At 29.0% G+C, this 14077-nt stretch overlaps 2 protein-coding genes across 3 annotated transcripts; one reads left to right on the forward strand and one right to left on the reverse strand.

The window, feature by feature from the left end:
• Positions 1-772: 772 nt before the first annotated feature.
• LOC132947204 (tyrosine-protein kinase Shark) lies at positions 773-6060 on the reverse strand. Of its 2 annotated transcripts, none has more exons than XM_061017439.1 (3): positions 5770-6060; positions 5537-5689; positions 773-4165 (listed from the first exon to the last, which is right to left on the reverse strand). In XM_061017439.1, exon 3 carries the CDS (start codon positions 4139-4141, stop codon positions 2081-2083), a length of 2061 nt encoding a protein of 686 aa, XP_060873422.1. In that variant the 5' UTR covers positions 4142-4165; positions 5537-5689; positions 5770-6060; the 3' UTR covers positions 773-2080. The 2 variants fall into 2 exon arrangements, with proteins under 2 accessions (XP_060873422.1, XP_060873423.1); XM_061017440.1 differs by having other exon boundaries at positions 5537-5692.
• A 4470-nt stretch (positions 6061-10530) lies between these two features.
• On the forward strand, positions 10531-13721 carry LOC132947343 (beta-galactosidase-like). The gene is made up of 6 exons (XM_061017608.1): positions 10531-11654; positions 11726-11844; positions 12005-12342; positions 12408-12878; positions 13174-13389; positions 13472-13721. Exons 1-6 carry the CDS (start codon positions 11605-11607, stop codon positions 13673-13675), a joined length of 1398 nt encoding a protein of 465 aa, XP_060873591.1. The 5' UTR covers positions 10531-11604; the 3' UTR covers positions 13676-13721.
• The last annotated feature ends 356 nt before the right edge of the window (positions 13722-14077 follow it).

A 14077-nucleotide genomic window follows, 5' to 3' on the forward strand; every position in this document is an offset into this window, starting at 1 on the left:
AAAAAATAAAAATCAGAAAAATGAAATTCCCAAAGCATAGATAATTTAATGACGAATTCAAATCTGCTTTCAAAATTAATATCAGAACACTGTATTGGGCGTGGTGATTGAAATCGTGAGCTATGTTTTCGACCGAAAATGAGTCACGCTCCAACCCCCTGAAAGTTTGATGATACCTAGGTGAATTCATTCTAATATTAAAAGTAACAACACGAGGTTGGTTCTAGTGTTTTACTAAACATACATATTATTACATATTCTGCTATGTTCAGTAGTGTAGATATGATTTCTGAAAGGGGGAGGGATAAAAAAACAAAAAAAAACGACATAGCTAAATGGGAGGGGGATATTGGAAAATCCCCTACCCTTTCAACACTTTATTTTTAGGTAGTAAAAAATAATAAAGTGTTGCTATTGGGTATAAAGTGTTGCTATTGGGTGGCTTCTTTTTTCACGCGTCGCATGTCAAATTAATTAATGTATATCCGCATACATGCTTATTGTAAATTTAAATTACAGATTGTATGTTTTAAAATAAAGTTTAAAAAAAAAAAAAAAGGTGATAAAAAATTTAACAATAAGGAACAATGAATATAATTTGAATTGATTCAAAATTCATATTAAACACAATATGAAAGATTATCCACTCCAAAGCAAATGGGAGGGTATCGGACCCTCGTTATAATACTCTACCATAATTGGTTTAAAAGAGTGTACAACTCTTTAATTACTGAGATCAAAAAGTAAACAAATAATTAATTTTGAAAAACCAAAAAAAAAAATGGAAATTTTATTCAAATAAAATATTAATTTCAAATTTTCAAATAAACAATAACATAGTTATATATCTATAAGTAGACTGTATAGACCACCGTACAATAAAATAATAATTAGTTTATGGATAGATTGTTTCTGGCTTTCAGAATAGCATTAATACAATATTTTGAACGTTTTACAATATTGTTAAAAATTGGTATGTTAAAAAACTAATATACTATAATTATTATGGCAACAATTTATCTCTGTTTACTGGATTGAGCAAACAATGTTGAAATTATGATGAGAGGTAACTCAATTATAATATGCTATTATGTTTATATACATAAAAAAAACTTAAAACTATGAGACAATTTGGCCGTTTTGACATACTTTCAAAATAATACATTATATAAATTCGAGTTTAAATTGTTTACATTTGTAACATGGAAAAAATAAATATAGTCTTCTCTAAAACAATGTATGAAGTAAAAACAACTTTAAACTGTCCCAACATTTTGTTACTATAATATTGTATCAATATAAATCAAAATTAAAATTATACACACAAAAAAATAAAATTAATGGAAGACATTTATTTTACTAGTTCCACAAGGCAAAACTTTACATAAGACAATGATAATTTATTTTGATATTTTGTAATGATTTGGTCATTTTAATACAATAGAAACATGATTACCATTATTTTAATATAATTTTTAAATCTTGAGCTACCCTGTATATAATACTTTTGAATCTCACAAAAAAATGTATATATAATAGGTATAACAATTGAAAATCGATTAAAAATTACATTTAAACATTACAAATGTAATAAAAATGTCCATTGTTTTTTTTTTTGTCATATATAATACTCAAAATATAAAACACTAAACATATGTAAATAAACATAATAAACATTATAAAAATATTAAAATTCAACATAGTATAAACTGTAAAATAATGAAATAAATTTAAAGATAAATAATTAAATACCATTATGGAGATTTAAATTTATAAATCACAACATTCCCAAGAAATTTTATCAAAAATATATCTCGAAATCCTTTTTATAAATATTTGTGTTGTAAAACTATAATCTATTATATATATTAAAATATTGTATAAAATAAAAGATAAAATATAGTTATCAATAATCATTTTGTAAAATTCTAGTCGATTTGAATTAGTAACTCCATTACTATTTCAAAACCAAAATTCAGATATAGTTAGTAATTGTCATTTAACATAAATGTTCAATTTTATAATCTACTACTAATAGGAATATGATTTTATTAGTTTTTTCTTCCCCAATATGGTGATATTAGAGTTTTATAAAATCTTTGAAATTCTCATAATCAGAATCAGATGCAAATATTTTTGACAGCTGACTAAAAGTCGGGCGTTCTTTGGGTTCATATGCCCAACACATCTCCATTGTTTTGTAAACTTCGATTGGACACCTTTGAGTTTTTTGTAACCTCTCTCCTTTTTCCAAAATACCAATTACTTCAACACCTTTCATGTTTTCATAGGGTTGCTGTCCATAAGAAAACATTTCCCACAATGTAATACCATAGCTCCACACATCACTAGCACTAGAAAAAGTTCCATAATTGCATGATTCAGGTGCATACCATTTAATTGGCCATCGTCCACCATGTGAAGCTCTATAATAGTCCTTATCAACATTCAAAGTACGCGACAGACCAAAATCGCTAATTTTGGCTTGATGTCTATCTGCTAAAAGAATGTTTCTAGCTGCCAAATCCCTGTGCACAAAACGTTTTTGTTCTAAGTAACACATACCAGAAGCTATCTGAGCAGCCCACATTTTTAACTCATAATTTGGACTGATGAGTTCTGGGTGTGTGATGATGTGAGTCAACATAGAACCAAGTGCAATGAGCTCTTGGACCATCAACAATGGTGGCCCTTCACATATGCCAATCAATCTTATAATACATTCATGATTTAAACTCATCATGACATGAGCTTCGCGCAGAAATTCTGATTTATTAGTTGAAGACATATCGTATCGTAACATTTTGATAGCTACTTTTTCTTCAAAACCATCTCGGTTTTGAAAAGTTCCTTTATAAACTGAACCAAATTCCCCTTCACCAATCACTTCATCTAAAATCAAATTGTCCCTCATAATATTGTCTTGAAATTCAGTTTGATGTTTTGGTTTTGGCTTTTTTAATGTAAATGGAAATCCTTTTGGTAAGGGTGGAATAACTGCTGGACTTACAGGCACTTCTAATTTATTCGGTAAACCATCAGGAAATAATATATAATGTTGTATTAGATGTTCCAACGAATTCAGATATGGTCCATTGTCAATAAAATAATATTTATCGCGATCTTGGATCTGGAAATGATAACATTGATTAGTACACATCATAGATAAGACATAGCCACTCTGCCTATTCATTCTGACTAAAAAACAACCGTCAACATCTTTTGTTTTCAATATTGCTGTGGCTTCATGACGATCAAGCTTGCCATGATACCATTGATCTTTTCTCGAAGATGGCGTAGGAGAAACAAACTCATTCAACATTTGTTCAACTTCAGTGTGTCCATTGGTACGTGCTAAGTCTGCAGGTAGAAAATCGTCAAAAGTTCGTGGCCTCGATGGAGCATTCATGGACAATAATAAAGCCACAATATCTGCATGGCCTCGGCTTGATGCTTCGTGTAGAGCTACCCATCCAGTCGATGAATTTCTCAACTGAATATTTGCGCCGCCAATTGTCAATAAGATTTTTACAGTGTTCAATAAATTGTTCTGACAAGCGAAATGTAAAGGAGTGTAGCCTTCTGTGTCTCTACAATTCACATTGGCTCCACATGAAATGAGTTTCTCTACAATTTGATCATGGCCCATCTGACTAGCTAAATGCAATGCAGTTTGTCCCTCTTGGTTTTTTGCTTCTAAATTCCGATACCCACATTTTAACAGCTCGGTAACCACTTTGCAATTAGCTTGTGTAATGGCTCTGTGCAAGAGATTAGTACGTCCATGTCTCCTGGTATCGTGAGGTGGAGGATCTTTGACAATAGGCTTGGACAGTTGCACTCCTAAGCTTGGATCATTTACTTTACAGTAATGTTCAATTAATGTTTCTAACCCGTGCATTATATTTTGTTCGTCAATAGAGAAAAATGCATCTTCACCATGACGCCGTATTTGATAGTGCACTACTTCATTGTTTTGTAACACACAAAGCACATAGTCTCCGGATGCAGAATTGCTTTCTCGTACTAAAAATAGACCATCTTCTTTACTCTCGTGGTCTAATAGAATAATTTCAGCCGTGTCCCTTGATATTTTTCCATGATACCAATTAATATCGACATTTTCACTGTGGTTGTTCATTACTGTTGTGATAGTGGTAAACACCTAATAGACAATTAAAAATAAATTATTTAACTATACAAAAAAACATTAAAAATTAGTAAAATAAAAGAAGTCTAAATAAAAAATGATTTGAATAAAAGAATTCAGTGATTTACTTTTTAGAATAATTTAGATAAATAAATATAGAACTTACATTTTTGCATAAACCGAAAATGTACTACCTACCTCTCTTATTTGCTTGAGAAGCAAAAACTTTTAATTTTTTTAAATGGTAACCATTAATATTATTACTAGACACTATAGTTATTATTTGTATAAAGTATGCAATATTGTATAGCTACTCATTAAATTCTAGGTATTTAAAATTTATTTGTAAATATTTGTAATTATTTAGTTTGATTCATGTTCAAATAATATAATATTATATTCACGCTATCGCCATTATGACTTTTGGCATTACATTTATTGTTAAAATATAAATTTCATTGTTAACTGCCTAACCATTATAATAATTTATAAGTTGATATGAATTTATATGCTTTAAAAAGCATCAAAATGTTTTGTTTTTTTTGTTTGAATTGACTTCTGTACGATAATGCTTGCCAGTAATATTTATAATTAAGATATCTTAAAAATAATAATAATTATAATACCTAACTAACATGATAAAATTAATAACTTTATCCTTGATTTCTGGTAAAATAACTTCTAAAATTAGATAACAAACATTTGGTCATGCATAAGACCTATGAATACTTTATGTACCATAATGATTGGCTTATTTTATCAAATTTTAAATACTTTGAGTCTTTGACCCTTAACAAAAAAATTAATTAGACAACAGTCTATTAGTATATAGATAAAAATGTTTATATTTAAGTTTTGGTTACAACAATAATGTTGGCAAATATTATGTTCAATATACCATTTAACATCAATATATTATGTTGTTATTATAATTTATAGAATTTTGCTTAAACTATTGTAAAAAGCTGAATAGTGTAAACTTTATTAAATAAATAAATAAAAATCAATCATTGAACTAAAACTAATTATTAATTTTATAAACACAATGTCGTAATAGTTATCATTTTTAAATGTGACACATTTAAATAAATACAGGAATTATATGTTTACAATTAGGTACTTATTAATGTATTCATATAATTTTCTTTTTAAAGTATTTAATGAAACAGAATTTTAATAGAAAAAAAATTAAGTTCAGACTTTTTATACAATTTTAGATTTATAAGTACCTACTTTATATTATTATCAATAAAATATATATTTTGTACACGTTTAATGCATAATAAGTTTTATCAGAAAACAATTAGTACCTATCCTACAGAAAAAATAATAACACTATGTCTACGTGCATAAAATAAAAAGTAGTTGGTATGTTTTAAAAATTACTTTTTCATTGAAAAATGACACCAATGTTCATAATATTTTGATGAGGGTCGCCAAAAAACCGTCACAAGCAGTAATCGAACGTCGAACCAATGGGTTTGAATTCAACAAGTGTCTTGAAACTTCAACAATATCACAATGGTATTGATGATGAAACTGCTAAATCAAAATGAAACTGGTTTGTATTATGTAGGTAATAAGTACTGACGGTTGCAATATACTACTGAACAACTTACCTCTAATGGTTTTGTAATAATTAAAATGTCGAGTGGGGAAGGCTTTCGATTACGATTTTGGATGTGTGACTACTGAGTATACTTATTGTATTTTATTTGTTTAAAGTAAACAACAAGGAAGTGTGTTGGTCGATAAAAAAAATAGTATGCCGATATGCATATTATTGTACACCATATTAGATAAATATTATATATATATATATTATAAATATGTGTGCGTGCGTAAAACACACTACAATATAATTTAATGAATGAACAATAACTAAACTACTGAGGTCTAAATTAATTCAATTCATCTTCAGGTTTATAAAAAATTGTTATCTAATATCTGTGATAAAAGTAAGTAAATAAAAGAGATAAGCGACATTACAGTGTGTGCAAATGCACAAAAAAAATATGTCGCACATCTGTTATAAATTTATGCTTTGTAGGCACAAATTAAGATCTTAATAATTTATTATTAAATGGTTAGTTATTATAGTAAGCACAATTGGATTGATCAATCCACCTTAAGCATAATATTCCTTTATCGTGGACCGTGGATGTAAACTTGTAAAATGTCAACAATAATCATAGATATAATAAGTAATAATCTATGGTTGAAGGTTGTAAGTTGGTTGGCGCTAGAATGCTGGAATACTGGAAGAAAATAATATTATAACTTATATTATAGTAAGTAAATAACTGAGCTAATATAAATAACGACTGACCTACGGGCTACGGGGCGGTATTAAGCGGGTCTACTCGCCTACTGTTATAACTCAGGGCATTTCTAGGAAATATTGACAGACAACGATTACAGATTAGACTGGCACACATATTTTATGTTCGTTTACTTTGCACATATTTTACAAGTCACACGTCATGTTAAATTGCCTATATTAATTTCCTTAAGCGTGGTTAGTTTTTTCAAAGCTTATATGTATAAAAAATAAGAATTCCAATATTGGGCCCTTAAGTTTTTAGTAACTTTCATCTCATTTCGTAACTTATGAAACCTAACCACAAATTTGGAACAAACTTACACACACCATCCCGATCATCAAAATCGAAATGAAGTACCTTAGTTACTAAGGTACACTTAGTTTACAGCCGAAGTACAAAATTTTACCTATGACATTAGACACCTCCACATAAAAATTTTAAGTACATTAAACAAAAGTAGAAATGTTTTATGTCCATAAATAGCTTTAAAGGAGTCAAAATATTTTGAAAATTGTATCATTTACATTAAATAATCATTACACACATTTGGTGAAAATTTCATGTATGTACCTACGATATTTTTTTAGGTTAAACCAAAAACCAAAATCTATTTTGTTGAAAACTTGTTTTGCGTAAAAATCTCTGATTTTTCCCGTGTTTTTCCTTAGGTAATTGTTTTTTTTGTTTTTGAAAACTTCTGGGAATTTTAAATTTTGACCTCTCAATAATACCGACTAGCCGTTAACTTCAGCAGCATAAATCTATGTTTATAGTTATACAACCGATATATGGTTGCTCAACCGTTAGTATGGCCCGACCCTTAAACACGACCGACTGCAGCCGCCTTAATTAAGTGGTATCAATTAATACCGACTGTTTTAAGGAGTTCAATATAGGCAATTTTCTATGTGTATGTATACGGATCGTCCTTATGTGTGCGTAGTAACTAGTAAGTAATCGTTAGTATAAGTTACTGTGTATACTGTAATACTGTATAATGTATAAAATAAATATAGGGAAGCGCTACCGCACGCGCGCACGTAAATTGTCAATAACGCAACACTTTACAGACTAATATTACAAATGTGAATTTTAGTGAAACACTGAAACTTAGTTTTGTTTTTCCAATAATATAGCTTACTAAGTGAAATTATAGTATGAACATTTATTTTACAAATTGAAGACAAGAAGTTTGTCTATGCCTGTATATGAGTCGATTTTCGATATTTATTATTTTTGATGTCCAATATTTAGCTCTAAAACTTGTGATATTTTACCTTTTGAGTTTGAATTATTTAGTTTAGCAATTGAAATATAGAAAATTTACTTCTAAACAGGCACTGTTTCACTTCTATTCTACAATATTGATAATTGGTGTTTTTACTCTCAAACCGCTCAGTAAATCATTAATTGCAAAAATTAATCTTCAAAGAATTTTTCAATACTATTATTGATATCCCTTTATGTCCTAAATAATACTCCTAAGTAGGTTATATAACATAGGTATGACTGTAGGATATATAAGTATTAAGGCTAAGGTTAAGCTATGTATTCAATAAAAGTTTAAAGCAGTATAATTATTAAATAGGTATATACGGACAAACGTAAATTATTATAGTAAATGTGAAGCAAAGCCCTCCACGCCACCCATTTACTCTTTATTAAATAAATATACCATATTTATAAGACGATTTAAAATTTATGAATTTTTAATTATTAAATAATAATATGTACCAAACAATGTACTGTGGCTCTGCTGTACAGTAGGTTAGATACAAGGGAATCAATGTATAATGGATTGTATTAAACTTGAATTTAATGATATAATATCATTGTATAAGATAAACGATAATAATAATAATATAATGCATTTTGAAATTTGTTTAATACAGTATGTCATGCTCAAGTGTAAAAGTTCTACATTTTCTTAGCTAAAATAAATGATTGAGAATTAGTATTAAAAATAAATTTTAAATCTAAAATATATCTTGAGATGAATAATGGTAACTTACTGACTTCATAAATGATCGCCTATTTTTCAACTATAATAATATCTCCCTAAAATACGGCGCAATTGACGTATACACTTTTTTGTACCTAAATATCTTCCAGTGCAATTGATGTATAAGTGTATAACTTTGTTTATTTTTACCTGCAATTTCTGGCGCAATTGATATTTATACCCCAAGTGTTATGAGCACATGGACGGATATAATAACCGACACCTGTATGATAATATAATATGTCCTATTGGAGGGAATAACGAAACACCTAAGCTCACGATCGTTTTTTGTCCCGAATAAAGCCACGTGATTAAATTATTATAATTATTACGTTTTTAAACATTACAAAACATAATATGTTATTAATACGCATAGTTACTATGCTATAATATAATGATACAAGCTGTATACCTACCAGTGCCGCAACTTGGTACATATTGGTGGGTGTGCGACCAAATATATAGGGCCCATGTATAGAGGCAAAACTACAGGGGAGGGGAGAGGGGGGCTATAGCCCCCACCCCCCAACTACGATTCAGACCCCTCCAAAAAATATTCCTTATTTATTTAGATATAAGGCGTTTATAGGTTATTTTAAATTAATAGTTTTGTTAGGTGTGCTGTAGCCCCCCAGAATTTTTAAGACGAACGTCTCTCCAGCACCACCCATTCAAAAATTTTACAATTTTTTTTTACAGGAAATTAGCATGTAATTAGCATGAATTTGCATGACTATCGCCAAAATTTGCATGACAAAGTATACAACTCTATGACAAAAAATGATGTGCGGTGCTGGAGAGACGTCTCACCAGCACCACCCAACGTGAAAAATTAAAAATAATAACAAATTCGATATACCAAAATGTAGCACGTGATTAGCACGAATTTGCACGATATACCCGGAAATTCGCACGTGTCTGGTTCGCGAACAAACCACGTTCGACTATTTCGCGCGTTTTTTTTATAAGCATTTAAAGTTCAAAAATCACGAAAGTTAGCAAATTATTTTGAGTTGAGAATTCGTAAAAATTTTTCTTTTTAAATCTAAGATTTTAATTTTGGTAATAATACAAAACTGTGTACAAAGTTAAATTCGAGTTGCACCAAGTTTATATTTTTAAATTAAAGGTTTTCGAAACGTAATTTCTGGTTAAGATAATTTTGAAATAAAGTTCCCCATTTGATATTTTAATTAATTTAACTTTAGTTTTACTCAGACGCATCCACGTTGAATCAAAATCAACATATAATTTTGCTTTATTATCCCAATTTAATAAGTTTTCGGCCTCTTCTCAGGCAGCTGAAGCTGGTTGAATCATAAAATACCTCCTACCTCCATTGGTATAGGCACCTATTGTATAAGTACAGGTATGAAGTATTTTATTCCCCACTCATTACACTTCTGCAGTATTATATTTAAGTATTTATTAGAACTTTACACAGAGTTTTTCAAACGTTTAATAGAAATTTCGTAAACAATCTTATTAAATTTTATTTTTTAAAATTGGTTACACTTGGAGGTTGGAATTTTTTTAAATAGATAACAATTTATTGTCAAGTTATTTTAATGTAGTACCTATACAATTTGAATTCAGTTAATCAAAATGTTTTATTTGTACATTTTATGGTATACAAATGCTTTGATAATTTATTTTATTATACTGTATAAATCAGAAGCTCACACAATACAACTGTATTTTGATTGACTGCTTTTGACTTTTTGATAGTGTCATCAAATAATTCCCAATTGTTAGGCCCTCTTTTACAGTACGCTACATAGTGACCAACAGATGTGCGCAATCTACTTAGCCCTTTAGGATTATGTTATTTAGGATTATATTAATACCTACGTTTCTACTCATAAATTATACTATGTATAATTTATTATTTTACTTATTTTATTTAAAATAGTATAATGGCTTTTGGGTTTACTACAGCGCCAACACCTCTCTTCAATTTTTTTTTTTAGTACTGTAACTCTAGTTGAATAATTTATATTGACTTGAAAATTGATAATTTGGTGCCCCATGAATAATCATTCTTTAATGAACTAAATATTTTGAATAGTTTTTTCTGTTTAAGTTTCGGGGCATTTTAGTTTGAACTTCGTAATGTGTGTTTCTACTGTCAAATTTTTTCCAAACTTTTATTTTTGTTTTCTAAAATCAATTTGCCTGCGGGCGCCAACACCTTCCTTCAATTTTTTTTTTATGATTTTAACTCTAGCCAAATTTTTTAAACATTAACAATCTGGTACCCTTTGAATAATTTTTTAATGAACTAAATATTTTGAATAGTTTTTTCTGTTTAAGATTTTGGAGATTTTAGTTTGATGTTTGTAATGTGTAATCCAACAATATAATTTATATACATTTTTTTTTGTATTCTTAAATGCATTTGCCGGCGGGCGCCAACACCTTCCTTCAATTTTTTTTTATAATTTTAACTCTAGCCGAATTTTTTAAACATTTTTAGTACTGTAACTTTAGTTGAATATTTTGTATTGACTTGAAAATTGATAATTTGGTGCCCCATGAATAATCATTCTTTAATGAACTAAATATTTTGAATAGTTTTTTCTGTTTAAGTTTCGGGACATTTTAGTTTGAACTTCGTAATAATTTTCAAATTTTATAGAATTGAGGAAAATTTGAAAAACCGGTACTGGTTCCGTTAAGGTATAATTAAATTAATCCAACTGTGATATTTAAATTAATGTTAAAGATATATTTAAGGTATTAGTGTTTCAAAACAGTCAGTACTCATCACTTTAGTCACAATGTGGTAAATCCTAGTTTTTGCACTTTTCGGAACGTTATTGACTTAGTGACAAAATAGTGATAAAAGTTGAAAGTAAGCAGTACTAAGCAGATTTAATAAGCAAAGTTAATAACTTGAATCATAATATGATGTTGCAGATCAAAATTATATTTTAATACTACATTAAAAACCGAACAGGAATTTAACAAGTAATAACTCATAACGAGTAAGTATATATAATCATTTTTGTTTTTGTATTTTCACAATTCCACATTTATTTGTTCTTATACAGCGTTAGAAATTTTTTCAGAAATTATTTTTTTAATATTTTGGGAATTTTTTTCTGATTGCCTGGTAGATATCTTTAATGTTCTATTGTCAATCAAGGATGAAAAAAATATATATAAATTTCATTAGGTAGAAAATGAGTATGGAAGTTTTTATGCCTTCGATTCTGGGTATAAATTATGGATACGTGATTTATTTAGGAGTTATATAGAAAATAAGGCTGCGCTTTTTACAATTGATGGATGTGGTCAGTCATACTTTGACTGTGGCGTTATTCCAGAAGTATACGCAACTGTAGATTTTGGAATTTCATCAAACGGTTAGTATTACAAAAAGTCAAAGTAGATTATTTGGTGTGTGAAAAAATTTAAAAATATCATCAAAACACTGAAAGACGTGCCAATTTATAAAATTGAATTAATAAATATTAAATTTATTGCAGATTTGAATTATAGTATATTTTTATATGTTTGTTTTAGCTTCTCAATGTTTTGACTTCATGAGAAAGGTTCAAAAAGGAGGTCCACTAGTGAACTCAGAGTTCTATCCCGGTTGGTTAACTCATTGGCAAGAATCAGTATCTATAGTCAACCCCATCGATGTTGTAAAACAAATGAAAGTAATGTTGGCAATTAATGCTTCGTTTAAAATTTTCGGTACAAATTTCGGATTCACATCGGGAGCGAATACAAATGACACCAAAGAAAGTATTGGATACTTACCACAGTTGACCTCATACGATTATAATGCTCCATTGGATGAAGCTGTAGACCCTACAGAAAAGTATTTCAATATTAAACAGACACTTGAAGAAGCCGTGAGTTTTAATAACAGTTAACTATCCAATATACATATACGGTTTATTAATTAATTATTTTTAAGAAATATGCTGTGACAAACGAGATATCACCAAATCCCGCACCCAAAGGTGCCTATGGAAAATTCTATTTAAGACCTTTGGTTAGCATATTTGAAAAGGTTGCTCAACGTATTAAACCAGTGATCAGTGATGTTCCTTTACCGTTTGAGGACTTAGATATTAACACTGGTTTTGTAATGTATGAAACAACATTAACAGATGATCAAAAAAATGTTGAAAATCCAGTAAACCTAACTGTGAACACGGTTAGAGATCGAGCAATCATTTACCTGGATCAAGTAGAGTTACATTGCAGTTATAGTTTTAGAAACATGAGTGTTCAAATTTTTTTTTGGGTACAAGTGGGTACTATGAATCGGTTGAAAGCTAATACTACAATAAGCTTAAACATTAACCGTACTGTTCAAAACCTAAGCATTTTAATTGAGAATCAGGGAAGGATGAATTTTGGAGACTTAATTGAAGATAGGAAGGTAATAATAGCTGACAATAAATTATTTTATTCATGGTCTGAGACTGAAATAGTATAATTTATAATAGTATACTATAGTATTATAGTATAATATAATGCTTACCAGTTACCATAGAAGTTAATATTTGATAAATTGTGTACAGACTGGCGAGTGGTTACATTACCTTTTTAGAAACAAAAGTGGTAATATTTACAATCACTGAATTAGATTGTATTATATTTATTTTAACTACCAACTGAGTATAATTACTGAATTAAAATATTGTATGTAAAATAATACTAATTATATTTTCTAGGGAATTTTTGATCAAGTGATTCTCGGAAATAAAATATTAAGCCCTTGGAAAATGACTGCATATCCTTTGAATGGTACATTATGGATTTCTTCAATCAAATCAGTTGAAAACGTCAACAGTGTTAAATTACCAGCATTTTATAAAACACAGTTTACATTAACAGTTAACTATACAAAATGTTTAGACACTTATTTGGACACTTCAGGCTGGACAAAGGTGTGTTCTTACAAGTTAATACTGTTAAGTCGACTTTTATCCACATATTTACAATTTAAAAAATAATATTCGATATTTACAGGGTGTAGTGTTTTTAAACAATGTAAACCTTGGTCGGTATTGGCCACTTGGTGGACCTCAAGTTACACTTTATGTGCCAGCTCCTTTTTTAAAACCATCACCTTATGCCAATACACTAGTGATATTAGAACTTGAAGGTACATCTCAAGATTTGTCCGTGAAATTTGTGGATAAACCTGTTCTTGATGGTCCTATAATGACATAGATAAAATGTATGTTATATAATTGATTAAGAAAAATATATTAAAATTATTAAATGTTTGATTTATTTTATTTTTATCATATAATAATTATCGTGATTTTAAACTCTGTGTGTCATTCTATAAAACCATTCATTGACAAGCAATAATTCACAGTTCATAACATCAACTAGATAGGGCCCAGCTAGGATACCTACATAATTCATATATTGTGTATAGCAATGCAATCTAGGTATCTTGCGACGGAAGTGAGTGGATGCCACAGTATGGTCTTTGCGTTAGAAGCTTCAAATTGAGTACCTAGGTATTTTGTTGTTTTTTAAATTTTTATTTACATAATTTTTTCTAGTGATTCCATCACCACATACCAGATGACGATACGTCATCCAGTAAAAAGATTGTCCGTG

Source organism: Metopolophium dirhodum, chromosome 6, assembly GCF_019925205.1.
Source record: "Metopolophium dirhodum isolate CAU chromosome 6, ASM1992520v1, whole genome shotgun sequence".
NCBI lineage: Eukaryota > Metazoa > Arthropoda > Insecta > Hemiptera > Aphididae > Metopolophium > Metopolophium dirhodum.